The sequence below is a fragment of the Lepidochelys olivacea genome (assembly GCF_965140295.1).
Source record: "Lepidochelys olivacea isolate rLepOli2 genome assembly, chromosome: 17".
NCBI lineage: Eukaryota > Metazoa > Chordata > Testudines > Cheloniidae > Lepidochelys > Lepidochelys olivacea.
The window spans coordinates 24,612,988-24,628,688 of NC_140427.1; the positions used below are offsets into that span (position 1 = coordinate 24,612,988).

The 15,701-nt window shown below is 51.2% G+C and overlaps 1 protein-coding gene across 4 annotated transcripts in view; it reads left to right on the top strand.

Moving 5' to 3' along the window:
• Positions 1–15,701, top strand: part of SEPTIN4 (septin 4) — a 70,856-nt gene that overhangs the window by 8,557 nt on the left and 46,598 nt on the right. For 2 of the 4 annotated variants that reach the window (XM_084650872.1, XM_084650874.1), the window contains exon 1: positions 13,653–13,717. The exons of 1 other annotated variant lie outside the window; for it this stretch is intronic. In XM_084650872.1, the coding sequence (XP_084506998.1) occupies positions 13,682–13,717 (36 nt within the window). In that variant the 5' untranslated portion in view covers positions 13,653–13,681. Of the gene's footprint in view, positions 1–2,970; positions 3,185–13,652; positions 13,718–15,701 lie in introns of those variants that run through there. One more of the 4 variants, XM_084650875.1, reaches the window with a different exon arrangement.

The window sequence follows — 15,701 nt, forward strand, 5'->3', positions numbered from 1 at the left end:
GGGTGGACTGCATGAGCTCAGAGAACATTTCATTGCGAGTGTGTTTTTTTCGCCTTCTTTTATCTGCGCTAGCCTCTGGGACAGAAATGCTAGTCGCAGCGTTGAAACATTTGCAGCTGCGGGAAGAAAAAAAGGGAGATTAAAACTGAAAAAGACACACTGGCCATTTAAAAGGAGGGGATGTTTTCAGGTTAAACTGCAGCACAAACCCAACTAATCCCCCCTCCTCCCACCCAATTCTCTGGAATGATCGCTTCACCCCTCCCCCCACCATGTGGCTAACAGCGGGGATGATTACTTTTCAGCCACAGGCAAACAGCCCATCAGGAACGGCCACCTCTGAATGTCCCCATAATAAAATTCCCCTATTTTAACCAGGTGACAAGGAATGATATCACTCTCCTGAGGATAACACAGAGAGATAGAGAAGGGATGTTTCTTGAATGCCAGCAAACACCGGGACCACACGCTGCCATGATTTCTTATGCATTGATTCCCGACTACGTGCTACTGGCCTGCCGTAGTAAAGTGTCCTACCATGGAGGACGCAATAAGGCTGCCCGCCCCAGAAACCTTTTTCATAGATATTAAGGTCAGAGGGGACCATTATGATCATCAAGTCTGACTTTCTGCAAAGGCTTTGGGAGTACCTCCAGGACAGCTTCATTGAGATGTCCCTGGAGGATTTCTGTCCCATCCCCAGACACGTTAAGAGACTTTTCCAGTAGCTGTACTGGCTCCGAATGCATCCCAAGTCTTCAGGGCAAATTAATCATTAAACACGCTTGCTTTTAAACCGTATGTTATATTTACAAAGGTACACTCACCACAGTTGCCTTCTCTGCCTTCAAGGTCCAGGAGCCCAGGCTGGGAGAGTTGGGAGGATATTGGATCCAGGGTGGCAAACAGTTCCTGGCTGTTGGGGAGAACGGTTTCTCCGCTTGCCTGGTGTGCGCTATCTTCAACCTCCCCCTCCTCATCATCTTCCTCATCCCCAAAATCCTCATCCCTGTTGTATGAGACTCCCCTCTTGCAGGAGTCCATGTACGGGGGGGCAGTGGTAGGGGCACCCCCTAGAATTGTATGCAGCTCATCATAGAAGCAGCATGTCTGGGGCTCTGACCCAGAGTGGCTCTTGGGTTTTTTGGTAGGCTTGCCTGAGCTCCTTAAGTTTCACGCGGCACTGCTGCGGGTCCCTGTGATAACCTCTGTCCTTCATGCCCTTGGAGATTGTTTTAAAATATTTTGGCATTTCGTCTTTTGGAACGGAGTTCTGATAGCACGGATTCGTCTCCCTATACAGCAATCAGATTCAGTATCTCCTGTTTGGTCCATGCTGGAGCTCTTTTGCTATTCTGGGACTCCATGGTTACCTCTGCTGATGAGCTCGCCACACTGGCCAAACAGGAAATGAAATTCAAAAGTTCGTGGGGCTTTTCCTGTCTACCTGGCCAGTGCATCCGAGTTGAGAGTGCTGTCCAGAGCAATCACAATGGAGCACTGTGGGATAGCTCCCAGAGGCCAATACCATCGAATTGTGTCCACACTAACCCAAATTCGACCCGGCGATGTTGATTTCAGCGCTAATCCCCTCATTGGGGAGGAGTACAGAAATCAATTTTAAGAGCCCATTAAGTCGACAAAAATGGCTTCGTTGTGTGGATGGGTGCAGGGTTAAATCTGCTAAATTCCACCTAAACGCATAGTGTAGACCAGGGCTAAGATAAAATGAGAAGGGCTGTCAATACTCATGCCTCAGGACATCACTGGGAGCAGGAAGTAATATCCTCCCATGCTGTAGTATTGCACATGGCAGGGAGCTGGACTTTCCAGTGAATCATTCAGTATTGATCCCTGTCAGGCAAGATACTGGACTAAGGGATCCTCTCTGTTCTTGTATGCCTCTGTCCCTCCAGGTGTGCCTACCGAATGAGGTCAGGGAGACAACATATGGTGTTTCAAACAGGCTTAGCTGGACAATGCAAAAGGACGGGACCCCAACATGCCAGAGACCGAGAGATGGGAAATGATTGAGTCGTGGGGCTGGGAGTCCCTGTACTCCCAGGAGGTCAGGGCAGCGAGATGCTCTCCCTGCTCATGTTCCTCTGGAACAAATAGTTGTCTTGAGTCATGAAGTACAGCTGTTTTAGTTCCAGGCAGCAGTGGCTGTCATGCTACTGGATTCACATCTGGATCCCACGTGTGGCTAGGGACACCCTGTCATCCAAACCTCATGCTGAGTGAGATGGGAGGCAGTATGATGATCCCAAGATGCTGGGGCTGTAATAACAGTAATTAGTGAAAAGAAAAGGAGGACTTGTGGCACCTTAGAGACTAACAAATAAGGTTCCACAAATCCTCCTTTTCCTTTTGCGAATACAGACTAACACCGCTGCTACTCTGAAACCAGTAATTAGTGAGCGTGCGCTTTTGTTTATGAGGCAGCCCCACCCATGCTCTTTGCTAACAAAATAGAGACAAAATCCAGTTTACCCTAAGGGATGAAATCTGCTGGGATATCTGAGCCTCCGGACCCAGGGCGTGGGGGGCAAAGAACTCAACTCTCGTCATCAGCGGCCAGAGACGGTAGTGCCAGCTTTTGAACAGGATATGAAACTGAGGCTCTGCCCACTGATGGGCATGAGAAACCCCATGGCACACTTCCCAACAGGAGGGGGTTTCTCTTGCTGTCATGAGAAAATGCCAACATGGAGGGTTACATACTACCAACCAACGTACCCCTGCCATTTCCTAGGGGGTCTTACTTTCCACTGTCTACTCTGACCTGTGGGTAGTGGTGCTGTGCACTGTTAAACTGCCGCTGCATTCCACTCCCGAGGTGGCTGCATTTCACTGTTGTACATGATCTGTATAGCGTTTGCATATCAGTTTGCTACATTTGTGTATGTTTGTAAATTGTTTTGGGATGAAAAGAGCTGTGTCCCTTGGTGGTGCTGCTGTTATCAGTGACCATTGGGAGACATTCCAGACTCTCCCGGAAAGTACCCATCTGAAACAGCCCCAGCTGGACTGGCCAGCAGGAGTAGCTGTCTCCAGCCTGCTCTGCCCCTCCACCCGGCGTGAGCAGCGAAGCCCGCACAGCGAGAGGCCGGAACTCCTCGGCGTTAGCCAGGGGCTGCCCTGGTGGTAAGAGACTGTGGAGGCAGCTGGTCAGCAAGAGCAGGTAGGCTCTGGCGTTTGCTGCTTTCTCTGGGCACAGTGGGACTGTCGTCTCCGTGCTCAGGGGCGCTGTGCCCAGTGACAATGAGCCTTCCCACTGCTGTGCGCGTTCTCATTGCTGGTGAGGGGCTGGGGCTGCTGGATGAGTGACGAGTGGCTCCTGTCGGCGAGCCTGAGCGGATCTCTGGTGACGCCAGCACACGGGCAGCCATTGCTGTCTCCCGAAAGGTCTGGCTCTGCAGGGAACCGGAGTACATTTCAGGGTGGCTCTTGCTCCCAGTCTCTTGCTTCCAGCTGATTGGTCTGCTGCAGGCCTGAACCCTGGCAGGGGAGACCCAAGGGCTGGGGATGGGGGGGTTAGTTCTGCTCTAGGAATGGAGCGAGCTCAGGAGCTGAGATGGCAGGCGCTTCTGTTATCACTACAAACAGCTGCTGCAGGCTGGCTGGGACCATGGCTCTGTCCGCTCCCCCATCCCCCCTTGCTGTGCTGATGGGGCTCATAAAGGCAGCATGGTCTTGAGGTCAGATTACCGGACTGGGAGTCAGGACATTGTGCTCCTCCTAGACCCATCTCTGCCACTGATTCCCTGGAGACCTTGGGCGAGTCACTGCCCCTCTTTGTACCTCAGTTTCTCCATTTGTGAAATGAGGATCGTGATCCTGCCCCACAGTGCGGGAGAGGGCTTAGCAGGTGAATGTCTGTAAGGTATTGTCAGCTCCCTGCGTGGAGGGATTGCGGAAGTGCTCAGCGTCATGATTTGATTGCTTTTCCTGTGTAAGATGGAGTGCTCCACTCCCCACCCTGCCACCCCAAACCAGGGTGAGACCCTGGCTGTCAGCTTAGCTTTCCTCAGGTGCCCTGTCCACCCAGCATGGATACTGAAGATGCCATCACCCTGTTCTTTAGAGCAGAGGGTGACCTGGCCCTCTAGGCCAGCTTGCCCCTACTGTTGTGCTTTGTGCTGTCCATCCTCCACCCCAGAAGTGGCTGCCTTTCAGTGGTGCTGGATGTAGAGAGAGCTTAGAGGCCTGCCTTTGCTTGTGGGCGAGGGACTGTAAGCGTGTGTTCCTGAGTGTGTGCCAGCTCTGGGAGGGCATGGGGCTGTGTGGACATAAGGCTATTTCGGAGAAGGAGAAAGCTGTTGCACCAGGCCTCTCCATCCTTTCCAGAAACAGAATCCGTCTATCTCCCCATGACTCTGCCTCAGTCATTTTCCCAAGTAACTTGCTGCATATGGCTAGGGGGCCATGTTCGTCCAAGCTGTCATGCCAGTGGCGCATGACTGATCTCTCCCTAGGGATGAGTTGTTTGCCTGAAGGGGTTTGTATGTCCCCTGGTGTGACGTTACTGACATAATCTGGGACCGTATAGATCATTGTTGCAACCAAAGTCCTGTAGTGACACCAAATCTTATATAAAAGGGGTCAAATGAGGTGTCTAAGACAAGGTTATGGTTTGCTGGTTATGATGATGCTGTCTATATGTGTGTATCCTTTTTGTAGTTGAAGTTATGAATATTGGCTCTGTACCGTCTGTAATTCAAACTTGTGCTGTGCTTATGGGTGACACCCCAGACAAGTTGGTGTCAGCTCTGCCTAGCCTGCTGGATGGCCCATTAAGGACCATCTGCGACACAACTGACCCATTGAGAGAAAGCAGACACGCCTTGGGACTCAGCAAGGTGTGCAGGGACCTGCCTATGGACAGAACTCAGAGGTGTTTCCAGGCCATGGGATGGATAGCTTGTCTTTGGGACAAAGAAAGACAGACCACACGGCAAGAGACTGTACAAAGCTGCTGCAGCTCGTCCATCTTGTCTTCAATCCTGCTTCTTACCTCTGGAGGGACTTTGCTACACTGAAGCTTTGAACCAAGGGCTGAAAGACCCACCACAGCTGGGGATGTTCTCCAGAGACTTGATTTGAACCTGCAGTTTATTCGATCACTGCTGCAAGCTTGAACCAAGAACTTTGCCGTTACCGGATGTCATTGATTCCGTTTAACCCATTCTAGCTCTCGTCTGTATCTTTTTCCTTTTATGAATAAACCTTTAGATTTTAGATTCTAAAGGATTGGCAACAGCGTGATTTGTGGGTAAGATCTGATTTGTATATTGACCTGGGTGTGGGGCTTGGTCCTTTGGGATCGAGGGAACCTTTTTTCTTTTACTGGGGTATTGGTTTTCATAACCATTTGTCCCCATAACGAATGGCACTGGTGGTGATATTGGTAAACTGGAGTGTCTAAGAGAATTGCTTGTGTGTCTTGTGGTTAGCCAGTGGGGTAAAACCAAAGTCTTCTCTGTTTGGCTGGTTTGGTTTGCCTTGGTGTGCATAGAAACCCCAGCCTGGGGCTGTAACTGCCCTGCTTTAAGCAATTTGTCCAGAATTGGCCCACTCAGTTGGGTCCCGCCAGAAAACCAGCATCATTATAGTGGCGTAGTCGTGCTAGGATCCACAGAACCAGGTCAATTAAACTTTGGGTCAGAACCCCACGCTATCCAAATTTGAATTTTAGTATTGAGAGTTGGGTTGGTTAAAGAGCAGTTGCAATGGGTGAGCAAAGAGCATATAAGGGCCTTGGCAAAAAAGCCCTGGAAGATCTGTGCTCAGAAAAGGGAATAAGCGTTAGAAAGAAAGCTACAAATCAAGAACTGAGAAATCTGTTAGTGGCCAGTGGTCAGGAGGCAGGAGCACAGCCCTTAGCTGAGGCTACAGAAGCTGCAGAAAAAATTAGAGTGCAAAAGGCAACAAATAAACTGCAACTTGAGCGTGAATGGAATCTAGCATCTGCATCGATTGCTGAAAAAGCAAAAGAATGCTGAGTTCGAAAGAGAAGCTGCTGAGAGAGAGAAAGAGGCAGCAGAGAGAGAAGAAAAAGCTCCTAAGGGGCGTCTGAAGCTGCTGGTGGCTGAGGAGAAAGCTTGACGGGCAACAGGAGACTCACAAGATGGAACAGGAGATGGCCAGACTTCAGCTCCAAGTCATGGAAGAGCGGAGAAAGTCATCTCCACCTGGTACTCCACTTCCCAACCGCCACGAGAAGAACTGGGAGAGGATGTGTCCCATTTACAACGATACTGAGGACATAGAGGAGTTTTTGTCTACTTCTGAACGCCTCTGCAATCTGTACCAGATCCCCGATGATCAGCAAATGCCTGTCCTTCTGACCAGGCTGACAGGGAAAGCCAGGGAGGTATTTAATGAATTGGGGAACAAGAAGCCTTGGATTATGAGCGGTTTAAAGATTCTGTGTTGAGGCGGTTCAAGATTACTCCTGATTCTTACAGGGTTAAGTTTAGAAAATTTAAAATGTCTAATGATTGTACTTTTGTAGAATGTGCTCATAAGCTGATGGGTTTTGTTAAAAAGTGGGTTGTGGGAGTAAAGACGCATGGCAGTTTTGAAAAACTGCTGGAGTTAATAACTTAGGAACAGTTCTTAGACATCGTGCCTGACCATGTGAGAGCAGCTGTGTGTGATAGGGACTGAGTCAGTCCTACGGGCTGCAGAGATTGCAGATGCCCATACCCAAAACAGGGCTCGGGAAGGGTATAAACCCCAGGGGGAAATTAATCACTGTTCTCCCCAGTTCAAGGGGGAAGGATTTAAAAGTAAACCTGGCCCTGACTCTTATAAAGGAGCTCATGGCTTGACAAAGCCCTGGCTGGGATGATTTAACTGGGAATTGGTCCTGCTTCAAGCAGGGGGTTGGACTAGATGACTTTCTGGGGTCCCTTCCAACCCTGATATTCTATGATTCTATGGGGGCCCAGTGGGTAGGAACTCTCACCACAAGAATAAACAGGTTGAATGCTATCTCTGTGTTGTGCTGGGTCACGTGAGACCAGATTGCCGAACCCTGAAGGGCGACCCAAAACCAGCAACCCCAAATGCCATGGCAAATGCTAATCCTGTTATTGTAAACTCACAGGCAAGCCACACAGAGCCCAGCGCTGGTGCCCTGTGTGCAAATGCTGTTTCTGTGGTCTCTGAAGAATTTGACCTTAAAACTCATATTAAAGCTAAATATGGGAAAAATAATGCAGAGTTTATTAGCAGGGCAGAAGTGAATGGAGTGAGGTGTATGGCATGGAGGGACCCCGCAGCAGATATTACTTTGGTTAAAGCAAGTCTTGTCAGGGAGGAAGATTATTGGCGAGAAGAAAATGTAATTGTGGTAGCCCTATCTGAGTATTTTGTCAGGGTGCCTTTGGCTAAAATCCACCTTAAACGGAAGGGATTTGAGGGCACCAGGGTTGTGGGAGTGAAGAACACAGTCCCTAAAGATCTTATGATTGGAAATGATATTAAAGCTATGTTCAGTCAAGTTAACACAAACCAGGCACAGGAGAGGATGAATCCCAAAGTTGTGTCTGTGGAGGGTTTTTCCAAAAATTTATCTTTGGAAAGTAGCTGTTTGTCTGTGAATGAAGTTTCTGACTGTCTGTCTAGTGTCTCAGAGGTGAATCTGGAATTAGATCAAGCACAGAAAGAACTCATTGGTCAGGACAGTGTTTTTCAGGAGCAGATGAAAGTGGATGGTCAGGTTGAAGCCCTAACTGAGAAAGGAAAGGGTGGATTTTTTGATGGGTGATGGATTGTTGGCTAGTACAGCTTATAAAAGTGAACCTGGAAAAGGTAACTGATTTGCTGGAAGTAGCTCAGGGTAGTGAGAAGAGGAGCAGTTTATCTGTGGGGAGTGGCAATGTGCCTGGGAAGGAGATTTGGGATGAGCCTAGGCAGCCTTGTGAGCTGATGGCTGTGTCTAGTCAGCAGTGGGGGAAGGCGAGGAGAGTGGAAGATGAGTGTCCCTGGACCTTACCTGTTAGCTGGGTGGAGAATTGTGACAGTGAAGGAAACGTGCCTGTGTCTGTCAGGGGTATTGACTTGCCTGTGGAGGGAGCTACCCCGGTCTCCAAGCAGTTGTCTGTGAACAGCCTTGTGAGCTGGGACAAGGGAAATGAGATCCCAAGCTGTGTGTCTGGGAAAGGAGAAAGTGTCTCTCGCTCTTTGTCTGTGGAGCAGACAGAAGGGGCCTTTCAGCCTGTGATGGTTGAGAATAGTGCAGTTGGCTCAGAGGTGATTCTGGATGTAAGGGAGACCCAGAATGAGTCTGTTGTTGCTCAGGGACGTGTTCCTCTAGAGCAAGCCCTAGGTGAAGAGGGCAAAGGCAGAATTTCTGTGAGGGTTGAATTGCTGCTTAGAAAAGCTTTTAGGGTAAGGAATCCTCATGGAGTCTTTGCAAGCAGTTTACTGCAACTGAAGGGTGTGAAAGTGATTTAACTAAGAAAAAAGAATAGGAGGACTTGTGGCACCTTAGAGACTAACAAATTTATTTGAGCATGAGCTGTAGCTCATGAAAGCTTATGCTCAAATAAATTTGTTAATCTCTAAGGTGCCACAAGTACTCCTTTTCTTTTTGCGAATACAGACTAACACGGCTGCTACTCTGAAACTTAACCAAGAAAGTTTCAGTTCCTAACAGACAGAAATTTTCTGTGGTGAATGGATCCACTGACTTTCCTTTTGAAAGATCCAGTGTGGATAGCTTTGAGAAGGTCTCAGACGAAGCGAAAGCTGTTAAGGAAGTTGAAGAGTCCTATAACCAAGTGGCTGGGTTTGGCCAGCTTGTTGGGGAGACAAGGTTGTTGAGAGAGGAATGTCTCCATGCTGATTCTGTGAGTGAACAGACTGTGTCTCAGGTTCAGAGGGAAGACTGGGTAGCTGAGTCTGCAGAGTAGAACAGCTGGGCAGTTAATCTCTCGAGAATGCAGGGGATGGCAGGTCTACTCTCATCTCTAGACGCTTTGGATATGACTTGTATTCTCTCAGTGAACTTAACTGAGATTCCATGTGGAAGCAGAGGTTGGTAAGGGAAGGACAGCAGAACTTTGAGTCTGGCTTGTTAGTGAAAATGGATGGTTTCTCTTTAAGACAGAGCCCAGCCTTGGAATTGGTAGCAGCAAAGGATCTGAAAACTGGTGAACTGGCTCCTATCTGTGGTAATGCAAATTACTTGGCTGGCAGGGAGAAGAAGCTAATAGCTGTTAGCGCAGAGAGCACACCCAATCAGCCAGTGAATTCTGTTACACAAGAGAAATCAGGGTTTGATCCTTCAGGACAAGGAGGAAAAAGAGAACTTAATTTTGCAAAGGGAAGCCACAGGCTAACCCTAAAAGGCCCAAACCCCAATAGTATTGAGCCAAAGGTGTGGAATAACAAACATGAATGTAGATGGACACTTGCAATGAATTTGTTGTTATTGCTCATGGTAATTTTGGTAACTAATATGTTGCTATTACCAAAAACTGTAAAAATGTACAATATGCCTAATCTTTTGGAAAATCCCTTGAACGTGGTAAAAGGAATACATGAGAACACACTTTGTGTTAAAAGTCCTTGTTATACTGATGTTTCACAGTTAAGGGCTGTAAACAGTACTGAAACTTTTGAAAAGACATTCCAAACCTGATATGCTGTATGAAAAGGGAAACTGAGGCACACTACCATATTGCTTTCATGGCTAAATGCCAAGATTCCTGTACTGTAAACTACAGTAATATCTACATTAAGTTGATGTTAATTAGGTTCCAAACATTTGCCAGAGCTTGTATGGATAAAGTAGTTATGTTCTTTAGGTCTTGGCAAGATCACATGAGACTTACAGGAACCATGCTGCAAAAGCAGATCCAATCCGCTATTGTTCTAACCAAGTTTTACCTTGAGTTTGTAAAGATTCAATCATGTTATTGAACATGACTTTGATAAACCATTTCTCTTATACACCAATACTTGCTGTAGTAAGACAGAACCAAGGAGGGAAGCTCTTGGGATGCAGTCAGTGATGTTTGTGTCATCCCTTCCTGCATCAATTTTGCGTTGAGGGTGTGATGTTATTGACATAATCTGGGACCATATAGATCATTGTTGCAACCAAAGTCCTGTAGTGACACCAAATCTTATATAAAAGGGGTCAAATGAGGTGTCTAAGACAAGGTTATGGTTTGCTGGTTATGATGATGCTGTCTATATGTGTGTATCATTTTTTAGTTGAAGTTATGAATATTGGCTCTGTACTGTCTGTAGTTCAAACTTGTGCTGTGTTTCTGGGTGACACCCCAGACAAGTTGGTGTCAGCTCTGCCTAGCCTGCTGGATAGCCCATTAAGGACCATCTGCGACACAACTGACCCACTGAGAGAAGGCAGACACGCCTTGGGACTCAGCCAGGTGTGCAGGGACCTGCCTATGGACAGAACTCTGAGGTGTTTCCAGGCCATGTGCTGGGCAGCTCGTCCTTGGGACAAAGAAAGAGACCACATGGCAAGAGACTATAAAAAGCTGCTGCAGCTCGTCCATCTTGTCTTCAATCCTGCTTCCTACTTCTGGAGGGACTTTGCTACACTGAAGCTTTGAACCAAGGACTGAAAGACCCACCGCAGCTGGGGATGTTCTTCAGAGACTTGATTTGAACCTGCAGTTTATTCCATCTCTGCTAAAAGCCTGAACCAAGAACTTGGCCATTACCGGATGTCGTTAATTCCGTTTAACCCATTCTAGCTCTCATCTCTATCTTTTTCCTTTTATGAATAAACCTTTAGATTTTAGATTCTAAAGGATTGGCAACAGCGTGATTTGTGGGCAAGATCTGATTTGTATATTGACCTGTGTGTGGGGCTTGGTCCTTTGGGATCGAGGGAACCTTTTTTCTTTCACTGGGGGATTGGTTTTCATAACCATTCGTCCCCATAACGAGTGGCACTGGTGGTGATATTGGTAAACTGGAGTGTCTGAGGGAATTGCTTGGATGACTTGTGGTTAGCCAGTGGGGTAAAACCAAAGTCTTCTCTGTCTGGCTGGTTTGGTTTGCCTTGGTGGGCACAGAAACCCCAGCCTGGGGCTGTGACTGCCCTGCTCTAAGCAATTTGTCCTGAATTGACACTCTCCGTTGGGTCCCGCCAGAACCAGCATCGTTACACCTGCTTTCCTCATAGAGTGAACCATTTCCCTCCACCCCCTGCTGTCACCTCCGAGTCCCTTCTTTTTTCCTGACTGGAGCCCCCATAACTCAGACACTCCGGGAAAAGCTGCGGTAACTCACACTGGGTAAAGTCCTCATGAAGACAAGGCAGTGGTCACGTCTTAGCAGAGTGCGGTGAACTGTGTACATGCTGCCTTCTCCTCACTAGGATCGCCCCACAGGCCAACCAGTGGGTGGGAAGAACTCCCATTCCTTTCCTAGTGTGGACACACCGACAGAGCTGTTATCTGCATCTCTGCTGCCCTTGGACTCCATCATGTCATCTGGTGGGAAGCTGACTCTGTTCACACTGGGCAATGCCACTGATTCCCACTGCTCTTTCTGGGCCCTGAATGTTATAAGAACATAAGAACGGCCACACCGGATCAGACCAAAGGTTCATCTAGCCCAGTATCCTGTCCTCTGACAGTGGCCAATGCCAGGTGCCCCAGAGGGAATGAACGGAACAGGGAATCATCAAGTGATCCATCCCCTGTCGCTCATTCCCAGCTTCTGGCAAACAGAGGCTAGGGACACCATCCCCACCATGGCCCCCAAGTCCCCTCTGCAACACCAGGCTCAGCCCTTTGGCTTTTGTATGCTGCCTATGGGCCTTACAGCCAGGCTCTCACTGGCAGCAAGTAAATGGTTATAGAGCCTCTCCGCAGGCCCCAAACCCTACTCTCTGAGAAGGTCTCACAGTCCCCATTGAGTCCCGAGGGCTCCCCACTGCATTGTCTGCCAGCTCACCAGCCGGATCCTTTGGAGCCTGGTTGCATTTTCATCACTATTTTCTGTCTCCAGTTTGAGAGTCCTGTAAAACCAGCCTGATTCTCCTCTCACTCCTGCTGCTGTCAATCAGAGCTAACTCAGCCCAAGCCCATGGCTGCCCTGCACTTTGCATAAAGCAGCCAGAAAGCCACCATAACTGCCCCCTCAGGATTCCCCTGGGGTGGTACTGTGGTGGGGCTCCTACGCCGCCACCTCCCTTCCACCTGTATAAGGAGTGTAGCCACTGATTGGGGTGGGGGGGCTCATTTATCTGTGTGCCTCTTGAGTGAGCTGGGCTCAGCTTTGCAGAGCTGCTGACTGCCAGCTGCAGTTGCCATCAGTGGGAGCTGGGAGCACTCAGTATCTCTCAGCACACTCTGGAGGGACAGGTCCCGAGTGCGAATCCCGACTCTGTCACTGGTTCCCTGCATGGGGCCACTCCCTTTGTCTCTTCCCCATCTGTGAATTGGGGTGATGCTGGGCTCTCCTCACCCAGTGACACACTCGATACTCTGGTTCTGAGCAAGCGCCCGTGGGAGAGCCCACAAGGAAACAGGGCAGACTCCGGGTTGGGTGCTGGTACCACCAAGGCCACGCCCTGAACGACGAGGGTAAAGAATCGCAGGCTGCCCTTTCGTCTGTCCTGGCGCAGAGGGAGGCAGGAACCTGTGGGAAGAATCGAGCATGGGCATGCAACGAAGGCTGTCTCAGAGCACAGACACACAAGGAGGCCGAATTAGGGTCACCCAGGAAACCATAATTCTGGTGTTTCCTAACTTCCCTGGGCATGACACTGCTACCTGAATAATGATCTGTGAAGGCAGCAGGTTCATGTGTAAGCCTGGTTGCAGCTCCCAGCAACAGGGCCCGGGAGACCCTCAGCCAGCCCTTTCAGCAAGGGGGCTTCACCTTTGGCTCCTGCTCCCCAGCCAGTTTTCTGGTTTGCCTCCTGGGCTTTGACTCTTCAGCCATTAACCTTTGCGCAGCCTGGTTAAATGCTCTGCACATTCCAGCCCAGGCCTCCACGGGCTCTGCCAGATTGTTCTTCCCAGCGGCCTCAGGTTAGGTCAGCACCATCCGCTGCCGCTTCTCCACCTTCCCGCAGGGCTGCCCCTCACCCTGCCAGCTGCTGCCAAGGGTGGTGCTGGAGTGAAAGCGAAGGAGCCCAAAGCCGCCCCGCAGCCTGGGCTGGGGTGGGGCCGTCTGTCCTGAGCCAGTGGTGGGGCTAGCTGCCCTGGCCTCCCCATCTTGAACTGGGGATAAGGATATCTTCTTGCCTCTGTCCCTGGCTCTGTTCAGAACCCCTCTCCTCCCCCCGGCCTCCGGCAGTGTCTGTGGCTCCCTGGAATAGCTGGGTGGCTCAGGACGTGCGTTACTGTTTGGCAAGTTGCCCCGTCAGCTCCTGCCTTCCCGCCAGCGAGCTGGGCAGCGTGTGGCTGGGCCACGGTGGCCGCGATGGGAGCCACAGGCAGCTGCCCTCCCCGTGCGCCGGCGACTGCCATGGCAGAGCCCTGCGCCGGCATCTCCAGCACGCGCACCTCTGGAGTGGCAGCTCCCTGAGCTCTGCTGCGTAGCCACCGGGCTCGGCTTCTCTGGGAGGGCGGAGCTCTGCCAGGGCCATCCCCGGCCCGTCTTAATGAGCCCCAGCAGCACCGCGTCCCCATTTGCATCCTCTTTCGCCCTTGGACGGACATCCCCAGGGTCAGACATGGCCTCCAGCGCCCAGCCGAAGAGCGAGCTGCAGGTAGAGAGTATCCAGCCACGTCCTCCTGGGCCCCTGCTGCGTGTGTGTGTGGGGAGGGAGGGGGGGTCGTGTCTGGCTCAGGCTGCCCTAAATGCTGTCCTGGGGGCTGACCCCGCAGTGCCTCTCCGGGAAGCCAGCCGGGGCCCTCTGTCCAGGGCGTTCACTATGCTGTGCGGAGAGACGCTTCTCCCTGCATTCTCTCCCCACTCCCATCTCAAGGGGCTTGGTCCTGTTCCTCTCTCATGCTGCACCCTCCCAGCTCTCCTCCCTTTCCCTTCTAGCCTGCACCCACTTAGGAAGGGTCTGCCCGCTCGGCACAGCCTGCTGGGACCTACTGTGTCTGTTCTGCGGGGTTTACTTTGTGGACTCGTTCCCGGGGCCAGCTGGGAACCCAGCCAGGGAAGCCCTAGCAGGGGCTAGAGCTGCAGAGTGTGACCATTGGGGGAACATCTACACTACAGCAACCCCCTGGCAGTGAGTCTCAGAGCCTGGTTAGCTGACTCAGGCTTGGGCTGGGAGACTCACAGTAGCCACGGGGACGTTTGGGCTTGGGCTGGGCCCTCCGTGCCTGCCCCCGATGGAATCTCAGAGTCCAGGCTCTGCAGCCCCAGCACGAGTCAGCTGACCCAGGCCAGTGGCGGCTGGGCCGTGGGTCTTCTGTTGCCGTGCAGACGTCCGGAGAGACCAGCCCAGCTAGCACACAGACGGCTCGTGGTGAGCTGCACCAGCCTGGCACAGGGCTGCTCGCTCACCCTTCCAGGACAGCGTCATTTCAGGAGGTGGCTGGGGGCCTGGCCTGAGCCTGCAGCATGGTAGCAGCCTTTCCAGGAGCACCTGCTCGCCTGCCCATGGGACAGACAGAGCTGCAGCACTGAGGCAGTGTGCTGCGAAACACTGTTGTGTTGCATGGTGACCTCTGCAAGGCTGGAGAGGGAGCGAGGCCCTGAGGGCAGCCGGGCGGGGGGGCAGGAATGCTGCAGTTCCACAAACATAATGGAGGGCATTGATTTGTAATAACAAACTCTGCTTTAGACGGTGTGGGATTGCTGGGGGAGGGGACCCACAGCGACCCCAATTCCAGCCTCTTCCAGCCCCGTGTGGAGACGGCTCCTTGCTGCCTGTAGGAGGCATCGGGGAGAGGTGTTCAGGTGACTTAGCAGAGGAAATGGGAACAGCAGGTTGGGTGTGACATGCTGAGAACCCTGCAGTGGGGAATTGGTGCAGGAGAGGCCCCTGAGCAAGGCAGGGGAGCCCGGGAAGCAGCATGACCTTGATTTTGGTGCAACCCAGCCAGTTAATTCTTTGAGTCACATATTGCCTCCAGCTTCGGCTGCAGCTGCTGTCAATCTCATTGTCTCTCCTAGGACAGGAGTCCAAAGGGCAGCTGGGAGCACTCCCTGGCCCTTAAAAACACCAGGCTGTGAAAGGACAGCTGCCACGTGGAGGAGCTTGCTGGCGAACCTGGGGCTACAGCCAGCATGACTTCATGCATCCAGGCCAGGATCCCATGTGGGACCTGGGGAAAATGGCCTAGAAGGGTGCTGCACATTGTAAAGAGCATCCCTGTAAAAGAGCAAGTGCAGGGAGGGCTGTGGGAAATGTTTGTGTCTCAGCTGGCTTGGGGGGTACACAGAATCCACCACCCCCACCCCCTAAGGACAGGTGCAGCAGTTTGAGGCAAAGCCAGGCGGGCAGAATTCCTTGGGCAGAGACAGCCCATACCCACACTGGCTTTGCTGGGGCAAAAGCTACTCTGTAAGGTTTGGGATCTCTGAGCTCTGTATGTGGGGGTGAAGGAATGGTTCTGGCGCATCCCTTATCGGGGCAGAGCTGGGATCCAAAGCAGGAGAATTCAGCTGAGTGTCTCTTCTCGGTTGTGGGGTTCAGACCTGAGTCTTGCTTACAGTCTCTGCTCTGCACCTGCTCTCAGCATGGCTGGCCCCTCTGTGCCTTGCCCTGGCTCATCCATCCTTTGCTCAGCTAA